Source organism: Geospiza fortis, unplaced genomic scaffold (assembly GCF_000277835.1).
Source record: "Geospiza fortis unplaced genomic scaffold, GeoFor_1.0 scaffold1111, whole genome shotgun sequence".
In the NCBI taxonomy this organism is placed as follows: domain Eukaryota; kingdom Metazoa; phylum Chordata; class Aves; order Passeriformes; family Thraupidae; genus Geospiza; species Geospiza fortis.
Window position 1 is genome coordinate 295490 of NW_005054579.1, and position 12191 is coordinate 307680.

At 36.0% G+C, this 12191-nt stretch overlaps 1 protein-coding gene across 1 annotated transcript in view; it reads left to right on the forward strand.

The window, feature by feature from the left end:
• The window catches only part of DMXL1 (Dmx like 1), a 65715-nt gene that overhangs the window by 40008 nt on the left and 13516 nt on the right, over positions 1-12191 (forward strand). The window contains exons 28-34 of the mRNA XM_031064297.1: positions 108-221; positions 5897-6057; positions 7028-7167; positions 7505-7590; positions 9439-9640; positions 10435-10552; positions 11832-11894. Of these exons, the coding sequence (XP_030920157.1) occupies positions 108-221; positions 5897-6057; positions 7028-7167; positions 7505-7590; positions 9439-9640; positions 10435-10552; positions 11832-11894 (884 nt within the window). The remainder of the gene's footprint in view (positions 1-107; positions 222-5896; positions 6058-7027; positions 7168-7504; positions 7591-9438; positions 9641-10434; positions 10553-11831; positions 11895-12191) is intronic.

Here is a 12191-nt window from a genome sequence, read left to right on the forward strand (position 1 = left end):
CAATACTATTACAGTCTACTTTGTGTTTATTTTAAAGCTTTCCAGTTCTCTTCTGACTGGAATATATTCCCATTTTACGAATACAGTATGTTTTCTCTCTTTGACAGGTAGGCACTTCCCAATGCCTAGCCCACATCAGGTAGTAGTGTTCTCCATGGAATGCGTGGGGTTTTCCAAATCCCTTACCTCCTTCAGTACTCATAGTCCTACCAAGCCTTCAGGCAAGATACTAGATTTAGTATTAGGCCTCTACATGCAGTTTGCTATGTGTGGTTTTTGTTTTTTTTTTTTGCATATGCAGAAAGACAGAAAAACTTCTGTTTGCAAGCCATGATATCAAAATTTGAAGTAAATTTTTGTAACTAAAGAAGCACATAAATTGGGCCTTTTTAAAAAAAGAAAATTGTCAGCACTGTAGTATTCTTATGGCTCTTCATTTGAAGTAGATTTTAGATACAAAATTACTTTGACCATGGTTTGAAAAGATCAGAAGTGTTTCATATCTTTTTTGGAGAGCTGCTTGTTTTGCTTTTTGAATATAAGCATTATTGTGCATGTGGATTTCTAAGTGTTCATTCCAGACATTACAAGTGAAAGGCATCTTTTTGATATTCTAAGAACCCTTTAGAAAAGCAAACAATCTTAAAGTTTTAAATTCAGGTAGTGATAAACTATCCTCAGGTCCAGAACTAATTCCTGTAATGCTTTTATTTTTCATATAGTTATGTGCTTTTGATTTAGTTTGACTTCTATGAAACCAACAGCAAAAGTGCTACAATTAACTAAGTTTTTAAGAGAAGATTTTGTAAAGACAAATTTACTTAAACTCTGATGACTTTCTATATTACATCTGAATATATATGTAGAGAGACAAAATGTAACTTTCTATTAAAAAAAATATTTAGATGTATGCTAACGTATCAAGATGTCTTACCTTCCAGTTATGGAAAAATGTAAATGTGGTCTGTTTAAATATCTTCATCAGACTTTTAGAAAAATGTTGTCAGAGTAGAGATCTTTACCCCAAAGTGAGCTCTTATTCTGATTAGTTTTCCCTGTGGTACTGAGCAAACCTTTCTCTTTATCACTTTAGTTAGGTAAACATGTTTGCTGTCACAGAATTGTCAGAAGTTTTAATTGACTTTTGTTGGAAATTCTGCTAACTAGGTGTTGGTAACTCTATACTAAACTGTGTTAATACTACTGCTACCACTGGTTTAAAATGCAGGGTATTTTTACAAAGAAGTGTATTCTGAAATGCATGCTAAATATAGCCTATCTGCTGCATGTTTTTCTGAAGGAGGAATGCTGGCTGCCTGATTGCAGGTTTAAACTGTTGCTGGAAGAATCCAAAAGCTCTACCTAAAAACTGAAGGGAAGAAGGAACATTTTTAATTCTAGTTTTTAGGGATCATCACTGAGCTAGAGGCCTAGAGCTGTTGTGGGATCTCTATCTTTGGAGTTACTCAAAAACGTGAACAAACTAGGCCATCAATTATGTCAGCCCTGTTCTGAGCAACAGGTTGGACTGAGTGTCTTTCAACCTATGTAATTCTAGGATTCAGTACTACTTGTTTTTGATGTGTGTTTATGTAAAGCAAATCTGGTGGAAAGGTATTTCTCCAAAGCCCTTTCTTGGTCATATTGAAAAAAATGATGGGGGGAGAAAGGGAAAAAAATAGACCTCCAATGAAGCAGAGGGATTAGGATTAAAATCAGCTATATTTTTGTGCCTTTACTGTTTCTGACACCCAGAAGCAAATAGAAGTGACTGGAATGCTTATTCCAGCCAACTAGCCATATTCTTCTGTAATATTATTTAGATTTTTTCTATATCTTACCATTTTGTTATGCTTAACTAGACTATTTTCCCTTACATTTACTTTTAGATTTTTTGTGAAATGCTTCCATTCTCAAATGGAGATAGAAAGCTAAAAATTCTGAACACTAATAATTCTAATACAATAAGACTATGCATATCCTCTCCTCCTTGCCTCCCCTCCAATCCTTTAGTACATATTTGAATGTGGGTGTTGATCTCCAAGTTTGAAATTTCTTTTAAGAGACATTCATAATTCCATGTATGGCATTGGTCAATAAAGTTATTTCCCTTTCTGCTCTTTGCTTTAGTTGAGCTTTGAATATCAAATTTCACTTAAGTAAATATGATCTTTCTCTTAGACTCAAATGGTAAAAACAGGAACCAAAAGCCAGTATCTGGTAGTCTTATAAATCCCTAACCTCTATTAGGAATTATTTTTTATTAAAAACTTGTTTTAGTGCCTTTGTCACATAACAATCAGACAGAACAAAGCAGTTTGAATGCTTTTCAGCCATGTTTCTTGTTTTTGCAGTTGCAGCAAATGATTTTGGCAAACAGAACTAGAACATGGTGTTTTGTTTTCCAACAGGCAGTTATCATCTGAAAAAGAACCTTGTTGTTGATTATAGTAGATTTTTTCAGAATCACATTTACCATATTTCGCTTGAAATCTACGTAAGCAAACTGTTTTATAATTTAAGTCTATATAGAGATAGTAAGTTCTTTATCATCCAAAAGGTTCTTAAGGAAGAATGACCTTTGTTTCAACAGCTAGAAATCCATAGTTTCATTTCATATATTCAGTTATTCCATGCTGCAAGAGTAAATGAAGAGAAGTTGAAAGCAATCTGCCTTTTAGTTCTTCCTGGGAAGGTGGAAAGTAACAAATCTTTTCCTTATTATTGCATGTCTTAGGACCCGACAGAAATTAAAGAATTTTCCTTGTCTGAAATAGTGCAATATTCTTGGGAAATAACATAAATTTTACTTTTGTCTTATAAGTAAAATGGGAGCAAAGATAAATGTTTCAAATAAAAAACAAAACACATGTAAAAGATTTTTAATTAGAAATAAATAAAAAATTTCGAAGTGTATGTAATTGGTAATTTGAAATCCCAAATGACAGTCAGATCTCATTTTTAATGTAGTTAATTGTTTTAGAATGTGTAAAAAGAAATCTGCTTTAGTAGCGTTTTTCAAACTTAGGCGGTTGTTCTATCATTTACCTCACATACTGAATTTTTTCCAATGGCTAGCCTGCAGTATTCTTAGAAATATAAAGAGTGATCCAACAGAAAGGAATAAAGTACTTTTAAAATAAAAAAGTAAAAACTTAAACTTGCGTTTTGAATTCTGCTTAAAAAAAACAACCTACAGGCCTATACTTGCTCATTTCTGTATCATGCAACACTTGCTCCTTATTTCATGCCTACTGAATTTCTTTTATTTTAAGTAGTTGCTAAATTTTAGCTGGAAATTCATAGTGATGCATGTGCATGCTCCTTAACTGATAAGTCTTGAATAATGAGATGAAAATGCATTGTACTGCAGTTGTTGTGGTTTTGACTTATAGCACAGGTAAGTGGATTTCAAATACTATCCCTAACAGGAAAAAAACATTATGATACAATATAGAAGTGCAACACATAGTGTTATGATATTCCTGTTTCAAGATGAAAGATGGGATGTCATCATCTTTTATTAGATTCTATATATGAATTCTTTTGTCGCTGTTGTGCTTTAACCCCAGCCATTACACCCTGCCTCCAAATGTCCTCCCCCTTCCTCCTCCTTCCCCCCACTTTATGTACTGACCTTGATGTCAAATGCTCTGGAATATCCTTTTGGTCAGTTGGGTCACCTGTCCTGGCTGTGTCTCCTCCCAGCCCCTTAGGCACCCCTAGCTCCCTCTCCAGGGTGGAAGTGCGAAAGCAGGAAAGGCCTTGGCTCTGTGTAAGCCCTGCTCAGCGATAACAAAACATCTCTGTGTTGTCAACCCTGTGTTCAGCACAAGTCCAAAACACAGCCTCACAATAGCCACTTGTGAAGAAAACTAACTCTGCCCCAGCCTCAACCAGCCTAGTAGTTCAGCTGCTTGGGATGATAATGCTTGTCTTCGTATGTAGTCAAAAATCTTTCTGAATCCTGGAATAATATTTTTATTCCTGGTCCAGAAATGACCAGAAGTAATGAAAAATTTCCACTGAATAGTGTGATTGCAGAGAATTTGTCCCTTAGAAGACAACATATTAAAAATTGTGAAGTATGAAAATCCTGGAAGATTTAAAAAAAACCAAAAACCTTGTATTTAAATCTTAATGGCCCAGAGTTACAATTGTACCGTTGGCTCGGTTTGTGTTACGAGCAAGTCTTACATATGGAAATAAGTGTTTGTGAATTACCACTGTTTTTCTTTTGTTCAGACTGTTAGACCTTATGTTTTCAAGTGATTGGAATACCATAAGAGTTTTGAAGGACATAGTCTTTCTGGCACCTATCAAGACTCAGAAAGTCTCTTGTGGATAAAACACTAAAAATATAAGGGTATAGGAAATACTTCATGGTAGTTTACTCCAGGAAAAGATAGCTGTGCTGGCTCTTCTTTTGCCATCCTCAGCATTATTAATAGGAGAAGGTAATTTTGGAAGCTTCAGTGGTTGTTCGTTTTGATGTTTATGTTAGTTCATTCTTGCAACTGGTCTGGCCCAACATGTTGGTGCTTGAACTCAGTGATAGAGATATCTGTCCCTGAGGGGAGCTCTTTAAACCTACAGAATTGCTTTCTTGGCTCATACTTACTACTGCTGTTAAGGCAGCCCATACTCCCCTCTGCTTAAGAAAATGGACTCAGCTAAATCGATGTTCCAGGTTTTGTGGACTCCAAAACAATGTTCAAAAAATCAACTTCCTTTTTATCTTCATATTTAAGCTTTCTTTGTTTTACCTAAGTCTTGAACCCACTATTAGGTTTCACTGTAGAAGCTGATCTCTGCACATTGCATGTATCTGTTTGAGAACAGGATAAAAAAATCTGCAACCACACAACAACAGCAACAAAACAAACACAAGCTCCACCTTCTACAATCAAGTAGGAAGTTGATTCAAGTCCATTTTCTCGGTTACAAAAGATGGCCAACAAATCTCCAAATGTAATTTCTTTCCTCCCTTGTTGCTTTCACTTCTGATGTGTTCTGGAGAGTCAGAACACTGACAATAGGTAACAAGGGACAATTGGTATCATTCCTCCTCAGCTAATAGAAAGGCTGTATTGGACTATGATTCCTAACAAGATCCAGAAGTATTGCAGGGTATGAGGGGATACAAATATGTTAAGACATTCCTGAAATCTTGAAATCCTTCAGTACTGTAATAATCAAGTATGAAAATAAAACCTTCCATTGACACTTCTTAGTTTGAAAGAAGTCAGTGTTGGGGCAAGCGAGGGGACCACTCTGCTCCTTGGATTTAGGGTGTTACTGCAAATAAATAATCTTTCCCTGTTTAATAAATTGTATATTAGATTGTGTTAGTTAAAATGTTATCTTTTATATTTGCTGAAGAAACGTATTGTCAGGGCATGTGGATTTAGCAGACTTGTACTACTTAGAAAAAAAACACAGATCTCCACTAGAGGGACGCATGAAGTTACAAGTTGGAGCAGGATTGGCAAGCTTACGTATTTGCAATATATATTCTGATAAACAAGTCTCCTGGCTTGTCTTAAAAGCTAACATAATCAGTATTCAGTAGTTTTTATTAAGTAATTTAGTTTTGCAAGATCGTTGGCTTGAGTAATAATATTTGTCGCCTTTGTAAGAAGAGATCTTATCATGTGGTTATGGGTGTATTATTTGCAAGAAGTTTTTACATTCTGGATTTCTAGTTATATATTTGTTTTATGTATTCAAGGATTAAAATTCTCTATGTTTAGTTGTTACATAAATGCTAAGGTGAAATTCTGAAAACTTGTCATGATGGAAGTTTTTACTTTTCATTACGAATCTGTTAATTAAAAGCAATAGGGAGATAGAGCAGATGGTGTAAAGCAACATACTCTATTTTCTTCTCACATAGATGATGGAGAGAAACAGCAAAAACATTACAGGCTTTCATCAAAAACCTCTGCAAAAGAGAGTTCTCAGTTGCCTGCATTGCCATTGGTAGACCAACAGTCATCTTACAAAGAAAGATTTATCCCTCCTGAGCTTAGCATCTGGGATTATTTCATTGCAAAGGTAAGTTTTTGCTGTTTTGACAATTAAGTGTCTTCTATCACTTCTGGATTGGTAGTTTTTCTCTTCTTAGTCATTATTCTAGGTACTGATGTGATAGAATCTCCTTGGTTTTATGGCTCACATTTAGCTTTTTCTAAAATGGAGCCTGTACGTATTTTTGAAACAGCTTTCTTGAAAACTGTTGCTATTCAAGGTTTCTTTTTTTCAGATAATGATATGAACAAATAATGTTGATTTTTATAGTTACAGTGTACAAATGTGTAGATAATTACGGATCAGGTATTTAGGGGAACAAGGAAATGTAAGAAACATTTATTAGCTATTTCAGCTGGGTGAAGTGCATGTGCATACCCCCTGGAAATCAAATTATGTTGCCTTGTTAAGTCCATTGTGGCAGATCTTTCTTTCTAGAAAGTTACATACTTCTGTGGAGTTGTACACACATTTCTATATCAAGTGTTATCTACATAAGCAAAGTTAAGTGTATTTTAGGCTGGAGAAAAAAGAAAATGCAAATACTGAATAGCACAGTGAGGCAATGATAATGGGCTGATTATAAATATGATAAGGAGGGGAGGGGATACGATTTCTATGAGCTTTTAGAAGAACTGAAGAGAATACACCCTGGTGGTTTTTGCTTCTCTCTGACAGGCACGTGTGTTTCACGTCTGGTTTGGTATATCTGGCAAGAAGCTAAAATAAGACTTCAAAACCAGTTAGTGTTTTCATTTTCAGCATTAGAATTTTTCAGTAATATAAAAAATAGTTAAGGTGTTAACTTATGTATGTAGTGCTTATGGACCGTTATCCTTTTCATGAGATACAAACTCCAAATGTTACTAAATGGAGTAAGATGATACATCTGCTTTTTATAAAAAGCTTCAAGCATTGTAACTATTCAATTTTTAAAAGGTAATTTAGAATGAGATGTTGGCTAGAAGATATTTACAGATTTTTTTGAAATTTTTAGCCATTTCTTCCATCGCAAAGTAGAGTGGAATATGATTCAGAAGAGAGTCAGGAAAGTGATGAAGATGATGAAGACAATGATGGAGATATGTTTGCATCAAATTCACATAACCAAGAGCATTCTAATTCAAATTCTTACAGGTAAATAACACTTCAGAATGCAAGATATTTTGCCATGTCTAGACTTGCATTTCTGCTTTTGTATTTTTGAGATAATATACCAGTTACTTGATATTTTCATGTATTACCCAGTAGTTAACTAACTATAGTTACTTTTCAAATCATTATTTTATTCATTTTATTAGTATGTTGTGTGATGATTTTTGTATTCAAAGTACCTATAATATTCTAAAGTATGGTTTGTAGTTTTCAGTAGTTTATAATGAAGATTTGAAGGTCTAAATTTAAAACCTAATATTGAATAAGTGAGAAAATTATTTTCCTATTAGTAAATGACTTACTAGTGCTTTCTTGTTAGTTGGTCACTGATGAGATTGGCAATGGTTCAGCTGGTACTTCACAATTTGAAGATTTTCTACCCTTTGGCTGGACATGATCTTTCAGGTAATAAGCAGCAGAGCTGTCTCTCCATACCTAATCAGCACGTTAAAATCAGCAATGTGTTGAATAATATGCATATGTGGTAGCTTTTAGTTCAAAAGTTCTTAGTTTTTTAGTGATACCGGAATAAATGTTCTGATACTGTTTACATACAGCAGGTATGTTTATGAAATGTCATAGTGGGTGGCTGAGATAAATGGGTGAGAAAGAATGCTCAGGTCTCCCCGTACTTATGTTTTCTTTGCTTTTTAGTCACATAAGAATGTTTGCAATATTTATTTCCTGGTACAATATTTATTTCCACAATATTTTTTTTGTAATTGAAGTAACATCATTCCTACTTCTTGTTTCATAGACTCATAGAATGGTTTGGTTTTGGAAGGGATCTTTAAAAATCATCTAGGTCCAACCCTGCCCACCACATTGTGGACAGGGACATCTTTTACTAGATGTTGTTGCTCAAAGCCTCATCTGACATGACCTCCCACATCTGGGGCATCCACAACCTCTCTGGCAACCAGTTCCAGTGTCTCACCACCCTCATCATAATAGTGTCTGTCTTTTATCTAAATGAAGTCTTCTTGCTTGGTGTGAAAACATTACTCCTTCCCCTATCACTGCAGGCCCTGGTAAAGAGTCTCTGTGTCTTTCCTGTAAGTCTACTTTAAATACTGAAAGGCTGCTGTATTATGTCCCTGGAGCCTTCTTCAGTCCAGGCTGAAGAACTGCAGCACTCTCAGCCTGTCTTCACAGATGAGGTGTTTCAGCCCACTGACCTGTTTTTGTTGCCCATCTTTGGATCCCCTCTACAGGTCCCTGTCATTCCTGTAGGGGGGTCCCCGTTCATGGATATGGTATCCCAGGTAGAGTGTCACAAGAACGAATTAAAGAGGCCAAATTCCCTCCCTCACCCTACTGGCTGCTCTTTTGATGCAGCCCAGTATGCAGTGGGCTTTTTGGTCTGTGAGCCAAGTCATGCCCAATTTTCCATCCACTGGTATCCCTAAGTCCTGCTCCACAGGGCTGCTCTCAGTCTGTTCATCACTCAGTTTTGGTACTGGTGATTGCCCTGACACTTGTCCTTGCTGAAGCTTGTGAGGGTCGCATGGGCCCACTCCTCAGGCCTGCCAAGGTCCGTGTGGGTGGTATCCCTTCCCTCCAGGAACACAGCTGCATGGCTCACCCTGGTGTGAGCTGCCTGCAGGTGTCTCTCACTACCCTTGCCTGTACCATTATCAGAGACATGGAACAGTACCAATCTCAACATGCATCCCTGTGGCATGACACTTGTTAGTGATCTCCATTTAGACGTTGAACCAGTGAATGTAACTCTTTGGGGGATGTCATCCAACCGGTTCCTTAGCTGTCAAACAGTCCATCCTTTTTGTTCCAGAGGCAAAGATGTTGTGTGGGACACTGTCAGAGGCCTTACAGAAGTTAAAAGTAGAGGACATCAGTTGCTCTTTCCTTGCCCTCCAGCACAGTCTGTTCTCAGTAGAATGCCACTAACCGATTAGTTGGGCACAATTTGCCCTTTATGAAGGTGTATCAGCTTTCTCTTATCACCTGCCTGTTATCCATATACCTTGGTATCTTCCAGGAGGATCAGTTTCATAATGATCCACTCCATGATATAATCTCTCCAATACTGGAGAAATCTGTTCCTTTTTTTTAGCAATAATAGCCCTAAGCAGCTCATCTTTTTATACTTGCAAATATCTACTTGAGGTTTGAGCAAAGCTTACTTGTGGAGATATTTGTAAAACTTCAGTCTTCACCTGCTGAAATTATCTTTATCAAGGTTATAACGGAAAGGGGAGGGGTTTTATTATTATTTGCTTGTCTTTCTAGAGCTTCCAGTTAGCTCCCCGATATGCCATGCAGTTTTGAAAACTTTACAGCGCTGGGAACAAGTTCTTCTCCGACGTCTTGAGCTGTATGGGGGTCCACCTCAACATTATATTTCAGTTCATGCTTCTGAAGATGCCCTCGCTGCTGGTCCTGCGTTGCTTCGCCACAAAAGTTTACTTGAGCCTACAAACACTCCTTTCAGGTGAGTCTAATTTCTGTAAACACTGACTGTAATATCTTTGATATAAAGCAAGTATTAGGTTGTTAGTGTACATGATAGATTGCAACTTCAATAACTATGTGAAATGAAGGGTACATGTCAGATTTCATGCATCAGTTAAACGTTGCTTAAAAGGCATCAGTTTAACATGTATCTGCTGTCTGACATTATTTTTAAATTATGTTTTAAAGCAATTCAGAGTTTGATGGATTTTGGCTTGTCATAAGCAACTATATATAGCAACTATATTTGTATTTATAATTTTTGCTTGAGTGTGTAATTTCTAGGGATAAGCATAAACATTTGAATTTTGATCTGATTCTACCATCCTTCCAATTTTGTTACTAGAAAATCATGGATGCTTCAGAGAAGTTACACAGCTGATGATGTGTTCCTAGCAGGAAGTGTTAGTCATTCATTGTCCATGTGAAAGAATCACTCTTTAGGACTTAACAGAAATGATTCATATTCTAAAGAATGAGCTGGACTAATAAATAATTGATGTGCTGCTCTTACCATTGTGTAATCTCTTAAAGAGATTTTCTTACTTGTCCCAAGATAGAAGGAGAAGATGCTACATACTCTATTTCTTCTTACTTTTGCACCTCCTCTCAGGAAGAGGGTATTAAAGTGCTTTCAGATTGGTCTTAGTATACTGTCTATAGCTCTGTAGTTTTGCTTCAGCATTTCTCCTGACTATAGTTTGATTAGAATGTAAAATACTGCACTGTTGTATAAGTATGCTTATGGTGCATTTATTCAACTTTGTTCTGTAGATCTAGCAGTCATGTTGCACTGTCTGTGAAGAGGCTCTGGCAGTACTTGGTCAAACAGGAAGAAGTCCAGGAAACTTTTATCAGAAATATTTTTACCAAGAGGCGATGCCTAAATGAGGTTGGTATGATATATAAAATGCAGAAAATATTGCAGGTCAATGTGGCAACTTTCGTTTAAGTTACTTGGCTGGCTTGTTTACTTCTGCTGCGTGAAGAGTTGATGTACTTGTCAATGACTCCAAATCTACAGTATTTCATACAAAAAAATACTTCTGCCTTTTTCATAAAATACAAAAATAATCAGACTTTGAATGTAAAATGAAAACTAGCACAATGTTGCTACAATCAGTCTCTTCTTTAAGATGAATATAAAAGCTGCCTCAAAAAAAGGACAAAATGGACCATTTCAAAGATTAAAACCAGTAATCTAATGAGCCAGAGTATTGAAGTTTTAGTTTGTCCCTGCCGTAGTCACCCTGGCTTTTATCCACTGCTTATGATCTACCATGTTATGATTCAATTTTAATAAGTGCTCATGCAGCAATTACTGTTTCTGTCCCTGATTATTTGTCACAGTGTCTAGTTGGATTCCTGATCCAGATGCAGTTAAATGTTTTTAATTTTGGTTCTGTAATGAGCTTTTGGATTTTTTTATCTCACTTTACTTCTTTTTCTTACGTACCACTGGTCCTAAATTTGAAAGAATTGCTGGTATTACAGAAAAACTGTAGCACAGCAGAAATGGAGGAGAAAGAAGCAGATGTGAACAAATTAAATATTGCAAGAGAAAGAATATTCATGACTAGTAAAGCCATGACAGCAGAGAGTTCTGCATGACCTAACCTTTGTCCTGTCGCAAATAAAATACTAGCTTGTTTGGGTGATGTTGGCTAATTGTGTTCACTACAGAGTGCAGTTAAAAGGAAATTTTTTCTTTTTTGCCATTAAAAGTGCACCACTTCTGATCATATCTTATGTTAACACTGCCATGTTATACTGTATTGACAGATATTTTGGAAAATTTTAGATGTGTTTTATATGTTTCAAGGTAAGCTCACAGCCTTACAGAGTGTAATTTGCTTTATTTTCTGTCTTGTTGCTGATAAAATGACAGGGCAGACTGCCTATTTTTACAAGAAATTTTGCTTTTGGGATGGATGAGATACTGTTACAGTACAGAGTAAGTAAATTAGTCTATTCTGTACTGAAAACAGAGTTTGGAGTTTGTTAATTATTCTTACTGTATAAAATATGCACCATGTGTGTGCAGACATGCTGTTGTGTTTCAGTTGTCCTGTGTTTGGGTAAACAACAAGGAATGGAGGATTTCCTTTATACCATGCATATTATGTCTTATCTTTATGCTTTGTTTTGTGGTGTTTCTTTCCTTGGTGAAGTCATTAGAGGAGCACAGTGAAACCATGAAAAATTCCATGGTGGAGGAGCCTGTCATCAATAAGGTACACAGTAATAATCCTCAAATTTATTAGATGTAACACTATTATGAACTTTTTTTTTTGTCTAAATGGTGCTGATCTCACTTAAAAAAGTCTTTGCTCACATAGCAAACAAACTTACACATTTAGAAAATGCAAGGGATTGAGTTAAACGGTTTCAGAGTTTAACTGTAACTTAATTACCTTAGCTGCATCAACCAGGTACAAACAATATCTGTTATCAACTTCTGTAGATTGGACAAGTGAAGAGCTGAAGTTGAGATTTGCCCAAGTGATAAAAATTCAGTAGTAGTATGATAC